This window comes from Erpetoichthys calabaricus, chromosome 18 (assembly GCF_900747795.2).
Source record: "Erpetoichthys calabaricus chromosome 18, fErpCal1.3, whole genome shotgun sequence".
Lineage (NCBI taxonomy): Eukaryota > Metazoa > Chordata > Cladistia > Polypteriformes > Polypteridae > Erpetoichthys > Erpetoichthys calabaricus.
The window spans coordinates 23,691,960-23,706,179 of record NC_041411.2 but is presented as its reverse complement, the minus strand read 5'-3'; the positions used below and the strand labels follow the sequence as shown (position 1 = coordinate 23,706,179).

The 14,220-nt window shown below is 38.1% G+C and overlaps 1 protein-coding gene across 2 annotated transcripts in view; it reads left to right on the top strand.

Annotated features, from left to right (window-relative positions):
- galnt9 (polypeptide N-acetylgalactosaminyltransferase 9) overlaps window positions 1–14,220 on the top strand; it is a 201,308-nt gene that overhangs the window by 69,635 nt on the left and 117,453 nt on the right. For both annotated transcript variants that reach the window (XM_028824848.2, XM_028824847.2), the window contains exon 4: window positions 3,667–3,841. In XM_028824848.2, the coding sequence (XP_028680681.1) occupies window positions 3,667–3,841 (175 nt within the window). The remainder of the gene's footprint in view (window positions 1–3,666; window positions 3,842–14,220) is intronic.

The window sequence follows — 14,220 nt, the reverse complement described above, 5'->3', positions numbered from 1 at the left end:
GCCTCTTCATTGGGAAGAAACACTACTTTTCCCTGATGGCAACACTAATTAGACAATCTACAAGTCTCAGACTTAAAGTTTAAATCCCAACAATATCTACATACTTCTGTCATTCACCTATGTCCATATATTTGATCTTTTTTCGCTGTTCCGTTATTTCACCGAGTAATAATTTCCATTTGTTAGCGCTAATGCGATCTTTACTATCAGTTTTTTGAGACTTTTGAATTTTAGTACTTTCATAATCTCTAACCTGCTCTGCATGTGTATCACGCCAATGTCTTTGAACCTCTTTACGACATTCTACTTTGTTTTCTACTCTTTGTCTTTTATTTAAGACCCTGCTTGGAGCTGAGAGCGCAGGAACTGTGTCTGACAATAGCATTCACACGAATGAGAAGTAATTGGACTGTGGGCGTGCTTGTCAATATTTGAGAGGAGGGCGGGACTTGTCCAAATCTCTTGGCAAAAAGTCTTGTTTCACGGGACCTGAAATTATCTCTCGTGGGAGTTGAAATTATCTCAGAGAAAGTCTCATCCCAGGATTTCCTTTTATAATAGAGAGATATACACACTTTATTTTATATGGCACCATTTTTTAATGACCACTTTCCCAAGGCACTTTACAAAAATCATAGCCCAAGTGTTTACATTTGAACACAGTGTGAGCTGAAGGCTGGATGTGAATAAAGCAACCGTAGGGTTTACACTCCACTACACCTCACTCTCTTCTACTTTGTATGGTGCAGGATATCCTGAAGGCTTAATGTCAAGTCAGAAATGACTGAGTGTTGGTTTGTGTGTGTGAGCGCCCTCTATAATACACAAGATAAGCTATGGCCTCCACCACCCTGAACTGAATAAGCAGGTTTCTAAAAAAGGATGGAATTTATTATGCAAAACAGTTCAAATCCACAAATAAATGTGTACCTTCTGTTTGGAATATCCTGTTTTTGAGCTACTAAAAGACATAATTTGGAAGTATGTCCACTGGCAATGCTAGTTCAGGATACCACTGAGAGCATCTGTGGATCTCAAACAATAGTGAATGTGCTTGAAAGAGTTTGTACAACTTAGTGCTCCAGAAATAATAAGTAACATAAATCAAAGTAAAGGCCTTGAGCATAGAGAAGGGAGGACTTTTTGAGTACTGAAGTACTTCCTTTGGGCGAAGAAAGACAGTAATCATCTTTTAGAGCAAGCCTAATGAAATTGAGTCAAATACTAGTTGGATCTGTGGATTCATGTAAGAGAAGCGACACATTTAAGTAGTGGATGTGTGAGTCTCTGTGCTAGTGAGTAAGGCTTCTCTGCCCATTTTCTGTGTGTTATATCCACTGCTGAAGATCATATATTGCATTTGCCCCACAAAAATGTTTGAAGCAGACAGAGTGATATGAGTGGCTAGTGATAGACCGATGTAAGGCACTATATCATAGATAGCTATAAAAAGGCATTGTATGATAGAAAGAAAGTAGTAAATATGAAAGTATTTATTTAATAGATAAATATGAAAAGATCTATATAAAAAATAGGCATAAAAGTTTTAATACTAAAAACCAAGAAAGGCATTATTTAATAGGTATGGACATATATATATATATACTGTATATATATATATATATATATATATATATATATATATATATATATATATATATAGGGGACGCTTGGTGGCGGTGTTGCTCACCTTTACCCCAACAGACAAACACTGGACATAGGTTAAAAGTGCTAAGAATATTTTTTACTTTTCTTTTCAATAGTCCCCCAAAGCACCTCCACCACAACAAACAGGCAATAACTATAATAATAATACAATAATTAAACAATTCTCTCCTCCCAGCAGCTCCGTCACACTCCCTCCCAACTCTGGCTCTCTTGCTGGGTCTCCACTAGTCCTTTATATAGTCCTTGACCCGAAAGTGCTTCTGTCCTTCCATCCATGTGATTTACCAGCACTTCCGGGTCAGATGGAGGCTTGTATTTTCTTCAGCCCGGAAGTACTTCTGTCCTTCCATCCCCATGACTTGGGAGTACTTCCAGGCTGTATTGGAAACAGAAGTCTCCTTGCAGTGTCCCCTGGCGGCACCCACGGTACCCAGCAGGGCTGTAAAGCTGAACTTCATTTCCCATAGTGCCCTGTGGGAATCTGGGGCACCGCTAAGATGCAGGGAAGTCGCCATCTAGCGTCCTGGGGGTTTCTGCCAGGTTGAGCTGCCATCCGTCCATCACAATATCTATATATATAAAATTCTTTTCATGTTTGAAACGGAAACTACGTATGACCATGTAATATGGAAATTATGTATGAAACGGAAATAACGTATGAACACGTGATATGAAAATTACGTATGAAACAGAAATTACGTATGACCACACGATATGGAAATTACCTATGACCACAGAACATATTATAATACGGGAACTAGCCAGGTGCGTTCTGACAGAGAAGTTTTATTTATTCGTCCACGTAACTGTCGCTGAAACTGCCACATTGTAACTTTTTTTTAGTTGGCAGTACTTGATAGTAGAAGAGATGAGGAAAACAGCTTTGCATCTTTCTACTTTTTAACTGCGCCAAGCTGTAAACAATGTGAAGACGAGACCGCTTTCAGCTGTGAGGGGTCATGAGAACAAAGTGGACGCTGGGAGGTGCGGAATGTCGGGCTGCTCCACCGAGTTGAGAGCTTTGCAGTTTCAGGCAGCGTCCTCTCTTGTCGCACTGTTTGTGACACTTCAAGTCCCCCGTCAGCTCCTGGGAGAGTGGAAATCTTTGCAAATGAGTGTAATCGGCACCATTGAGGCAGGACTCTGTTTGTAAATTGCTCTGCACAACTACTTACTGTCCCTTAAGGTAAGTTCGGGTCACTAAAACCCCACAACATTCAAGGTTGCTTTTGTGATTATTTTAATAAGTAAATCACAGGCATATAGTGCAAGGTTGTCAGGCAAAAATTTGGATGATCACATAGAAAATGTAATTTATATACCACAGCGGTTGTGTCGCACCTTTCACAAGGGATCTATTACTTACCTGTTGTGTTATAGCGCCTTTAAAATGTAGTTTACCCGAAACCACTCCAGGAGTGCTCAATGTATCTTTACTTCTTAAATGTTAATGTTTTACTGTTTAATAACTTACAGACTACATTTTATTTTTTTCCCTTCCACTCAGTGAGCGAAGCCACTGGGTAATCAACTAGTATAGATATATAATTGATAGATTCATATGCAAGTATTTAATAGACAGATAGATCTGAAGGACACTACATAATAGATAGACACATAGCTATGAAAGGCACCATATAATATGGATGGTTAGATCGATATGAAAGGCCCTATATATTACACAGATAGGTAGGTGTGAGGGCACTGTATAATAGATATGAAAGAAATATATTAACTATAGAAAAGCAGTATATTAGATTGACAGAACAGGTGTGAGAGACAGGCATTATGTAAATGTTAATATGTGTCATAAATGTATTCCAGAATACAGCAGAGTATTTTCAAGAGTCAGTTGTCTTTTTTAAAGTATATATTCTTCACACCTGATGAAGGCTGTACAGCGTAAAATTGTGTCTCTGATCATCATTTCTCTTTTGTCAGCTTAGGAATAACCTTTTCATACCTTTACACGTTTTCTCCTTATATATTTTTTCCCAGTTGAACTGAAGTACAATTTGGACCAGTATGTCAAAAAGAGGTACCCAGAGCTGGTAAAAATTGTCCGCAACAGCAAGAGAGAAGGCCTGATTCGAGCTAGGATCCAGGGCTGGAGAGCAGCCACCGCCCCCATTGTTGGCTTCTTTGATGCTCACGTGGAGTTCAACACTGGATGGTAGGAGCCTTTCAATTGGCCATTTTAGGATAATGAATCCCACTATCCCTGAAGTTTAGTCTGAGTCACTGAACTTTATAATACATTTAATTAATAATCTTGTTTAAGATGACACCTTAAATGCTTCTTTTGTATATTTAATTGCTAAAAATAACTTTTTCATTAAGTATAAAATGTTTAAAATGAAATTTGTTGCGGTACAGAAGAGCCACAGTCAGGGTGCCTCAAGTAACAAAGCTTAAATAACAGGGTCTGTTGCATGTTTATTTTCTGAATTGTTTGCTTGTATGCAGTTACAGTGTGTTTGTGCAGGTAATAAACAAAAAATGGACCATGGCAAATACAGGCAGTTTAAATTAGAGACAGTTTAAATTATTCAGTAAGTCTAAAGTTTTTACCTAAAGTCTGTCTGAAACAAAAATATTTTTGTACTATCAGAAAAAGAGAAGAAGATATTCTTGACTTTATGTCCCCTCTTGATGTTTAGTCATACTGATAAAGGAGATTGGCCTGTGGAATACTGGGCCAGGTTTAAGCTCTTGGGAAATTCAGGATGAAATCCCTTCAGAGTGTCTCAAGCCAATTTCTTCTTGACACTCACACTTATTTCAAAGCCCGCATTGCACTTTTCTTTTACTGGCACCTAATTTGAGTCTGTCTGCTGCTGAACCTGAAAAATGAAGTGATCACTCGTGGAACTTTCAATCCTTTTCTACATTCTCCTACAGCTTTGTCTCCAGACTGCACATGGGATTTTGGTTGTTTAAGTGAATGCTTTGTCATAATGTTGCAATTGGATGTGATGGTACAAACCAGCGATGAATTAATTATGCTGTTTAGGGTTCATTCATACCAAGCACATTTTATAATGGATTGTCTACAACAGTGGAACAGAGATGCAGCTTTTCTGTTGCATAATAGAAAAATAGATATGAAAGGCACCATATAAAATATAGATAGTTATGAAAGGCACTATTAGATAGATAGATAGATAGATAGATAGATAGATAGATAGATAGATAGATAGATAGATAGATAGATAGATAGATAGATAGATAGATAGATAGATAGATAGATAGATAGATAGATAGATAGATAGATAGATAGATAGATTTTATTTAAAAGTTTAGATTTAAAAATGGAAAGTGAGTTACATATACGGAGCTCCAAAGGCAGGGCATTCCATAATTGTGGTCCTGATACATTAAAAGCCTTATCGCCCATAGTGTGCAGTCTGCACAGTGGAGTGGTTAACAACAAGGAGTCAGAACGAAGTGAATGTTATATAGGCATAATAAAGAAGATAAGTTAGGTGGACCAGACCATAAACAGCCTTGAAAACTAAAAGATCTTTCTAGTGAATGTGGCAAAGGAAAGGTAGCCAGTGTAACCTTAGGAGTGTAAGAGTAATATGCTTCCAGGGTTTTAAATGTGTAACCACCTTTGCCACTGAATATTTTACATATTATAACTTGTTTATGCCCCAGGCAGGGATACCAAACAGCACTGTGTTGCAGTAGTCAAGTTGCGAGGTGACAAAAACATGAATAAGTATCTCTGTAGCAGTCAAAGAGAGCAATGGACGCAGCCTTGAAATTTGCTTTAGGTGGAAAAAAGAAACCTTGGTAATATTATTAATATGTGGATCAAAAGAGAGTGTACTATCAAGAATAACACCAAGATTTTTAACCTGTGCAGTCAAGGATATAATTAAGCCCAGGATTTTTATTGAGAAATTGTCAATTTTCTTTAAGGTGCCTAGAGATGCAATAATTAAAGCCTCAGTATTATCACTGTTGAGTCTAAGAAAGTTTACAGAGAACAATTGTTTGATGTTAGCCAAACAGGCAACCAATTCAGGAGGAGGTAATGTTTACATAAGCCCCATGTGTAAATAAATCTGTGTATCGTCAGCATAACAATGAAATTGTAGACTGTGCCATTACTAGTGAGGATGCATATAAATGATGAAGAGCAGAGGGCCAAGAACTGATCCCTAAGAGACACTCTTCAACAAATAAGATGGGACAAACCTAAACTTACCAATGGCAATAAATTGCTGTCGGTCCTAAGGGGACAATTTAAACCATGCAAAAGCATTTCCAGCAATATTTAACTCATTCTCAAATATAAACAAAAGAATATCTTGATGTACCATATCAGAAGCAGAAGTGAGGTCTAAAAAAAGATAGATGGATATGACAGGCAATTATATACTGTAAAACAGATTTGAAGTATACTATATAATAAAGAAAGGCATATATATAATATAGTGATTGTATAAGCATTCACGCCACTCTCATCCTCTAAAACATTCTGTTGCTGATTTAGAACTGTTAAAACTGTTCTTTTCTTATTACCAGTCATTTTCACAGTCTGCGGTGGGTTGGTGCCCTGCCCAGGGTTTGTTCTTGCCTTGCGCCCTGTGCTGGCTGGGATTGGCTCCAGCAGACCCCCATGACCCTGTGTTAGGATATAGCGGGTTGGACAATGACTGACTGACTGACTTTCACAATCTACACACTGATGCTGATTGACAAGTGAATGTGCATGTGGTGGTCCTGGGTGCCCAGGTGCACCTTGGGCTTTCTTTTCCTGCTGAAGGCATCATACAGTTTAATACTCAGCAATTATGCAGCCAGTTTGTGCATTCTGTTTGCATAGACAGATGGTTGATTTCTTCTTCTTCTTCTTCTTCTTCTTCTTGTTTCGGCTGCTCCCGTTAGAGTCACCACAGTGGATCATCTTTTTCCATATCCTCCTGTCCTCCACATCTTGCTCTGTTACACCCTCCACCTGCATGTCTTCTCTCAACACATCCATAAACTTTCTTTTAGGCCTTCCTCTTTTCCTCTTACCTGGCAGCTCTGTCCTTAGCATCCTTCTCCCAATATGCATGGCATCTCTCCTCTGCACATGTTTAAATCAACGCAATCTTGCCTCTCTGACTTTGTCTCCAAACCATCCAACCTAAGCTTACCCTCTAATGTACATCCATCCTGTCCATCCTCGTCACACCCAATGCAAATCTTAGCGTCTTTAAATTTCCACTTCCAGCTTTGTTTCCTGGTTATTGGTCAGTGCCACCGTCTCCAACCCATATAACAAAGCTGGTCTCACTACCGTCCTGTAGACCTTCCCTTTCACACTTGCTGATACCCCGTCTGTCACAAATCACTCATGACACACTTATCCACCCACTCCACCCAGCCTGCACTGTCTTCATTGTAGGTTAAATCAAAGTCTCTTGGGAGTGGGCAGTGAATCCTGCTTGTCATAACGTCAATATTGTCACATGTACAGAGTACAGTGGTACCTCTGGTCATGACCATAATTTGTTCCAAAACTCTGGACGCGACCTGAATGTAATTTCCCCATAAAATTGTATGTAAGTACAATTAATCCGTTCCAGACCGTATGAACTATATGTAAATACTGTATATATTTTTTAAGCACAGAGAAAAAAAATAAAATGCCACTTCTCTTGCAAAACTTTTCAAACTATTCTCTACTGGCTTTAAATTCCTCACCTTCACCACTCAAAGAAGGATATTTTTTTCAGCAAATCGCCATGAATCTTCCTGGCTTTCTCGCATATGATCGCCTCGCTTACGATATGCCCTGCCAGTTGCTTCTCGTTCAACCACATTAGCAACAGTTTTTCCACCTCTTCCAGCACTTGAGGCCTCTGCTTGGTTAACATTATAACTCCTTTTTCAACATCAGCTGCCTTGTTAGGCCCTGTATATGCAAACAAAAGAAAATGGGAAACGGAGAATGGGAAATCATTGGTGCGTACGAATGCGTGTAGGGAAACTGGCCGCCAGTGTTTTTGTTCGCCACCAGAGCGTGTGGTCGTGAACAGATGCAAAATTTTGGCAAACATTTTGATCGTAACTTGATTTGTACGTGTTCGGAAACGTTCGTGACCAGTGGTTCTACAGTACATTGAAAGTATTGATTACATGTGCTAATCAACATCCAAAACATCTTGTCTTAATATGAGCTGGTCTTTTTGCTCAAAATACTCCTCCTCAACTCTCCCCCAAAGAAAATCCAAATGTTTATTTTATTACAGCACATTCATCATGGACTCTGCCAGTGCTACATATTGCTGTATTAACTGCCTAAGCATCACAATATGTAGGCACTTTCCCAGAAAGCATTTGAATCTAACAGCATTACATTTCACTGAGAATCCCAACCTTGACTCCACCTTTAAACCGCACCCCAGTTTTCTTTTTGCTCTTCTCCCTCCCTGTTTAACCAAAATCTAATTTCTGCTCTTCGTGTCATCTGAGAGTTTGTGCTTTCCTTTGCGTTTCCAGATTTTTTTCCTGTACCCTAGCATTCTGCTTCTTTTAATGCCAGTTTTTTCACAAGCATATTCTTTCACCTTTTGCCAGATTAACTTGTTTGGTTTTTATTTCTTTGACCTCCTGCTTCTGCTTTAAACCATAAATCCTGCAGCCAAAATCATTTCAACAGATCCTGGTTCTAGAAGGCAGGCTAGATATCTGCTTGGCAGGAAGCCTGTCTGGAGCACTTCACTGTACAAATGGCACACTTTAAAAGGACAGCATCTGTGTTAGCTGTGCAAATCTTTTTGTATTCACTCAAAGCTGTTCACTTGTTTGATACACAAAGGTCTTTGGACTTAGTCCCAAACCTTTCCATTAATTTGTACATTTACAGTAGGTTGGCTTAAGTTTCAAGAAGCAAGTGTCAGTCCTGTACATACTGTACACTGATGGCATACCAGTCCAAAACACAGACACATACTCTCAGGGTTTAGCAAGAAGAGACCTGATAGCACATCTTTATGGAAACTGTGTCAAAATAGGGGAAAAAGCCAGAGTCCAAGTCCTGCCATGCAATGCCACATTAATGCTATGAGCAAATAAAGATTGATTATGATGAGGGATAATACTGACAATACTTTACCGATATCTTGCTTCAGATGCTGAAACTCATTGCACCACTAGTGAAAAGAAACAAAATAATATGGTAGATAAACTGTAGTAAGATGCTAACCAAAATGGAATCAGTTTCCAGGTTAGTGAGTGCCTCCTCACTCTTGTCATTTAATATCTATGTATGTCTAGAGGTGATCACATGGTGTTGCTCCCACCAATCTGTGTTACTGTTTTGGTTTAACCGAAGCGTGCTCTTTTTAAAGTTTCTTGTACATTCTTGCTCTGCTTGTTAGATAAACCACACAGCTTCTAGCGCAGTGGCCATCACATTGGGTGTTCACTTAATCTGTCAGGGATCTGGCTGTTGAAAGATGGAAAAATCTCTACTGTATGAGTAATGCCCCTTAGGATGGTAAATGGGGCTATTTAATATAGTTTGTTTCTTGGTATTTTACTTTTAGTTGATCATGACTACCTCCTTGGAAATATTTAAAGATTGCATGGGGTTTTCCAGAAACCGTGACAAATAATGAGCTTTATAATAATTTGCACCCATAACACAACAGGTACATGGTAAATTTATATTGTGCATATTACAAATGTTACAAAACTTTCATACATGTTTGCTTTAGTTACTCCCATTTCTACATTTTGATATTTATTTATTGTTTGTGCATTATTGCTACAGTATAGTGTTATCCCTTCGATACAGTATGTAGTTTATCCACATGTAAGTGTGAAAAACACATCAGTCCGCATCTATCTAAACTTGCTATCAGAATTGAAAATTACCAGGGACACCATGATACAGTATATTTATAACTGGCTCATGGTGTGATAAAATTATAATATTTTTAATGCTGTCCCATATGTGAAGTCTTGTAGTTTAGTTCTGTGGTGTACTGCAGAGTTTATTACTTACTTATTTTACTCAAGTAGAAGTGAAAATCTTGTCCCAAAAAATGTCAAAAATGCATCACATGTTGAAAGAAACAGATCATCGCACTGAGATATTTTTTAAACGTAGAATAGGAATTCAAATATCTCAACAGTAAGACCCAACAATACTCAGTAACGTTATGTCACACTCTCCATACGCCATGTAACTTTAGCACCAAGAGATAATGTGTGTGAATGGGCCCTTATGTTTGTTGCGTTGCCATAGTACTTACTATAGGTGTATATGAGAGGCTTTGATTTTATTTGTATTGTGCTTATACCATGAAAACTTAAATGAATCTAAACACTTGATTTAAACAAGGAGGGAGCATTTTATACCAAAATACCTGCAGTGGTGCTTACAGTTGTGGTTTCAATTGTTCTTTTTAAACAGATAAAGAAAAGCTTTTAATATCTTATCTGCACTTTAATTTTAAAAGCAATTAATTTAGTTAATACAAGCAACAAAACAGATCAAACATGAATAACCTGAAAAGTAAGTACAAAAATATTCGTCACTGGTGTATCAAAAAGTACTATACTGCATGAATTTTTCTCCCACATTTCCTCACACTCCTTGCTACAGAACTGTGAACAGTGCTTCACATTGCACTTTTCTTGTTAATTGTCCATTTTTTCCAGGCAATAACCAGGATGCTGTCTTAAATCAATCCTGTTTTAATATTGCCGGCTTTCATCCATATGTCTCATGTATAAATAGAGCTTCAAGGAAAAGCCTTCATATTGATCCCTCATTAGGTGAATTTGGCGCAGGGCCAGCGGCCAGCAATTTTGCTCTTGTGCGTTCAGATTCCCACAGTAATGAGCAAGTCTTACATCATCCTCATACTGTCTAGGGGTCACATTAGAGGCGGAGATGGAAGGTTCCCTTGTGCATTCTCATCAGTGCCGTGCACTTCATTATTCACAAGAATGAAAATGCCGTCTGATGAAGCACAAGGCATACTAAGTGTAGAGGACTCTCATTCTGCTTCACACCACTATAGTTATTAGATATAAAGGGAACAGTTCGCTACATGGTTATTCAGCCCCTGAACTGTCACCCTGTCCAGTGTTGGTTTCATGCCTTGCACCTGATGTTGCTGAGATAGGGTCTGGCCCCCGTGACCCTGAATGTTACTAAATAAAGTTTGGAAATGGATAAATGGATTAACAGTACACTGAATCATCATTACTAGTGTGTCTTTTGTCACTTGGAAAGCAAAAGATATTCAGCAACATTGGGGTGGCAAAAAGAAAGCACAAAAAGAGAGAAATGTTGGAGCAAACCTTGTTTAATTCTTTACAGATGTCAGTGTGCTAAGACAACACTGGTGGTAATTAAAGACATCATTTGTAATGAGTCTCCAGCTACTTGTGGTCATCAGAGAGATGTGGCAGGGTCCTTTTAAAGGTTGACTGAATGTCTGTGGAGGTAGGCGGAGTTAGCTGGTATTATGGATTTTCTTCCTGGTCAGAGATTTAAGGGTTGCACAGGAAACAGAAAGATCTGTAGCATCTTTTCATTTTAAGAAATAGCAAGGGTCCCTAGCTGAAGTGTATTTTAATGTTAATTAAATCTTACTGCTGTCTTTTAAATATTATTTTAAATTAATTATTGAATATACATTTTCTTTTTTGTATATTTTCCTAATGAATATTATATTTTGATTACCTGTCTCATTTTATTATAACATATTAATTGTGGAGTTCCCAGTTTTGTGTGTTATGCTCCTTTTTTTTTGCCTCATGGAGCTAGGCCCCTCGAAGCTGCAACTGTGGGACCTTCCTCTGTCTTTTACATTGGGCTGAATGGGTCAGTCCCTCACTGTGGCAGTAATGGACACACTCTTTTGGACTAATTCATTTCATGTTATAATACCCCTGTTGTTATTGTTTATGGATTTTTGTTAAATAAATCTTCAAATACAGAGAATCACATTTTTTGTTTTTTGGCCCCATGTTTTCATAGTTTCCCTCTCCCTTTTGAATTTTGTGTTTTTTTTTATTTTTATGGTCTGTGTAGGCTCCAAGCCTTCTTCTTGAGTTTAGGTTACACCTGATTTTGGTGTTAGAGGTCTAACTGGAACCCTGAGGCCTATTTTTTGCGTTTTGTGTACCCCAGCAGATCATAGCAAACACAACCCCCTGTGGTTTCCTTTACTCCGTCTCAGCTTTCATATGCATATAATGTTCTGTGCGTTCTCTGGATAATTGATGTATGTGTCTGTATGACAACATAGTTGAACCACCTCATTTAAATGCCCTACTGTCAGATTATGAGGATGATGTTCACTGTAAGAAATTTATTACAGAGAGAATGTCTGAAAGGTGATTCTGCAACGGTTATAGGGAACAACTAAAAAAGGACACCTTGGAAAGTGCGTGTGTATGCACAGGAAGTTACATGTTTGTTTACTTTTTGCAGTCAGGATGTAGCCTACCTGGAAATAAAACCATGACTCCTGCTAAGCTTCTCTCACTTGTAGATATAAGATCCGTGGACGTGCATTCTGCTGTTTGGCATATACTTAGCAAGATTCTCAAGCTGACATCTCCACTGATGTTGTCCCAAAGCTTTTTTACTCCTGTATCCTCAATGATCCCTGCTACTAAATGGGGTTTTCCCTAATATTGGTTTTATATTTCTTCTTTTGCAAGAGGAAATACATACTTGTTGGCTCACATCTATGCAAACTTTACTGGAAGCTGTCAGTAGAGAGGTTTGGAGAAATCCCAGCCTGTCATAATCTATGTGGTGTCTGCCATTTCTCCCCATGTATGTGAGTTTTTCTGTAGCTGTATCAATAGAAAGGTCAGGAGACATCAGAAAGATCAGACTTGAGCTAAGAAGAGATTAATACAGCTATCGATAACCTAAAGAAAATATACTGCAAAGGGCAACCTTACTTTATGCATTCCATGTGAGTAATTATCATTCTTCATTAATTAGAATACAATCTTTAAGAGCGTCATTGAATCTTGTTCAAGCATGTATTGATGAGATATCTTATAAACAAACCTGAGTAAACAACCTACACTGTCTATTAACTTTGAGTTGATAGAGGTTCTCAAGCTGCTCCTTGAAGTTTCCATGAAGTTTAGTTTACTGTTCAGTGATACTCGCCTTTTTTCATTTTGCTGCGATGTCATTTGAAACACATGATTTTGCAGAATGGAAAGAATTGAGCAATCGTTCAATTTATGAAAAGTTAGTTTCCTCCCTTAGAACATAACATTAAACTTAAAAATGTACCTGCAGTCACTTATTCATTAAAAGTACTGCCTCATTTGCAGAGACTCCCTGACTGTTCAGTTTTTCCTTTAAGAAGTTCATACAAATTGGGAGAGCAACCAAATAGGCCTGTCAGAACTTTCTGTGTCAACTAAGTGTCATTTTGTTGAAATGCTGGGTTGGAGTAGTTCTAGAAGCCTAGAAATATCTGAAATTAAAAAAAGAGTTTAGACATCAATTTAGCATTACATTAAAATCAATGAGGTGATTGGGACTTGAAAGCGCTAAAAATTTCAAGGAATACACAAACAGCTGTGGCTCATTTTACTCCTAACATAAACAGGAGTTTTACACCTGGTATGTAAATGCGTCTACAGTGTCTAAAGAGAGATCTACTTCCTCACACCAAGTTCAAATCATTTTCTGCTAACGTGGTTGCTATATGCAGATAAAAAAACTCAAGCATTTAGGCATGCGTTAAATGTGGTCACTATTTATGCCTGACCTCCTTGAAATGTTGTCAATGTGGTGTCATCTCAAGTACATTTATGCCTCATTTATGATATGATTAAGTGCTCTCTGATTGTGAATGTAAATGGCTCCTTATAGACACCACAAGGCTAAATGAGACTGTCTGTGACTCTGGTCAACACTGTAGCGCCTTGAGTTGAAAGTAAGTGAACTATCACTTTGAAACTGAAGATGAAGCATAGCATGGCAAACATTTCATGATGTGCACAGTTTGTTCAGTGGTAGATTCTATAGTCATAACATGTATGACGAGTTATCAGTAAACATGTTAGTTTATTCACTAGGCAGCTAATCATGATCTATGTAGAATCTGCATCTGCATCCATGTCTACATGAGCTTTTGGTGTTCATCATAGAGATGGGTAGGCCAAGTTTAATGGTGCCTCTGTATTGGTCCTTTTATTGTTTTGAGTATGGGTGTGTATGAGAGAGCCTTGCACCGTGTCCAGTGTGAGTATCTGCCCAGGGCTGCGAGATACACCATGACCTGGAAATGTGGATAATAAAAATTAGTGGGTGGGTATTCCAATGACGTTTTAATAGAAACAGACACACAAATTAAAGTAATATGTGTGGTTATGCCAAACAAAGGGAAGCTGCTGAGCTGCCTGGAACCATGGATTAGATGAAATGGTAATGATAATAGATGGATGGAAGGCAGCCTTTTAACAGCCACATTTATAAAATCAGTTAAAACATTTTAATCACACTTTTCAACAAATTTGATTAATTCTCAGAATGCAGTGGGACTAAAATTA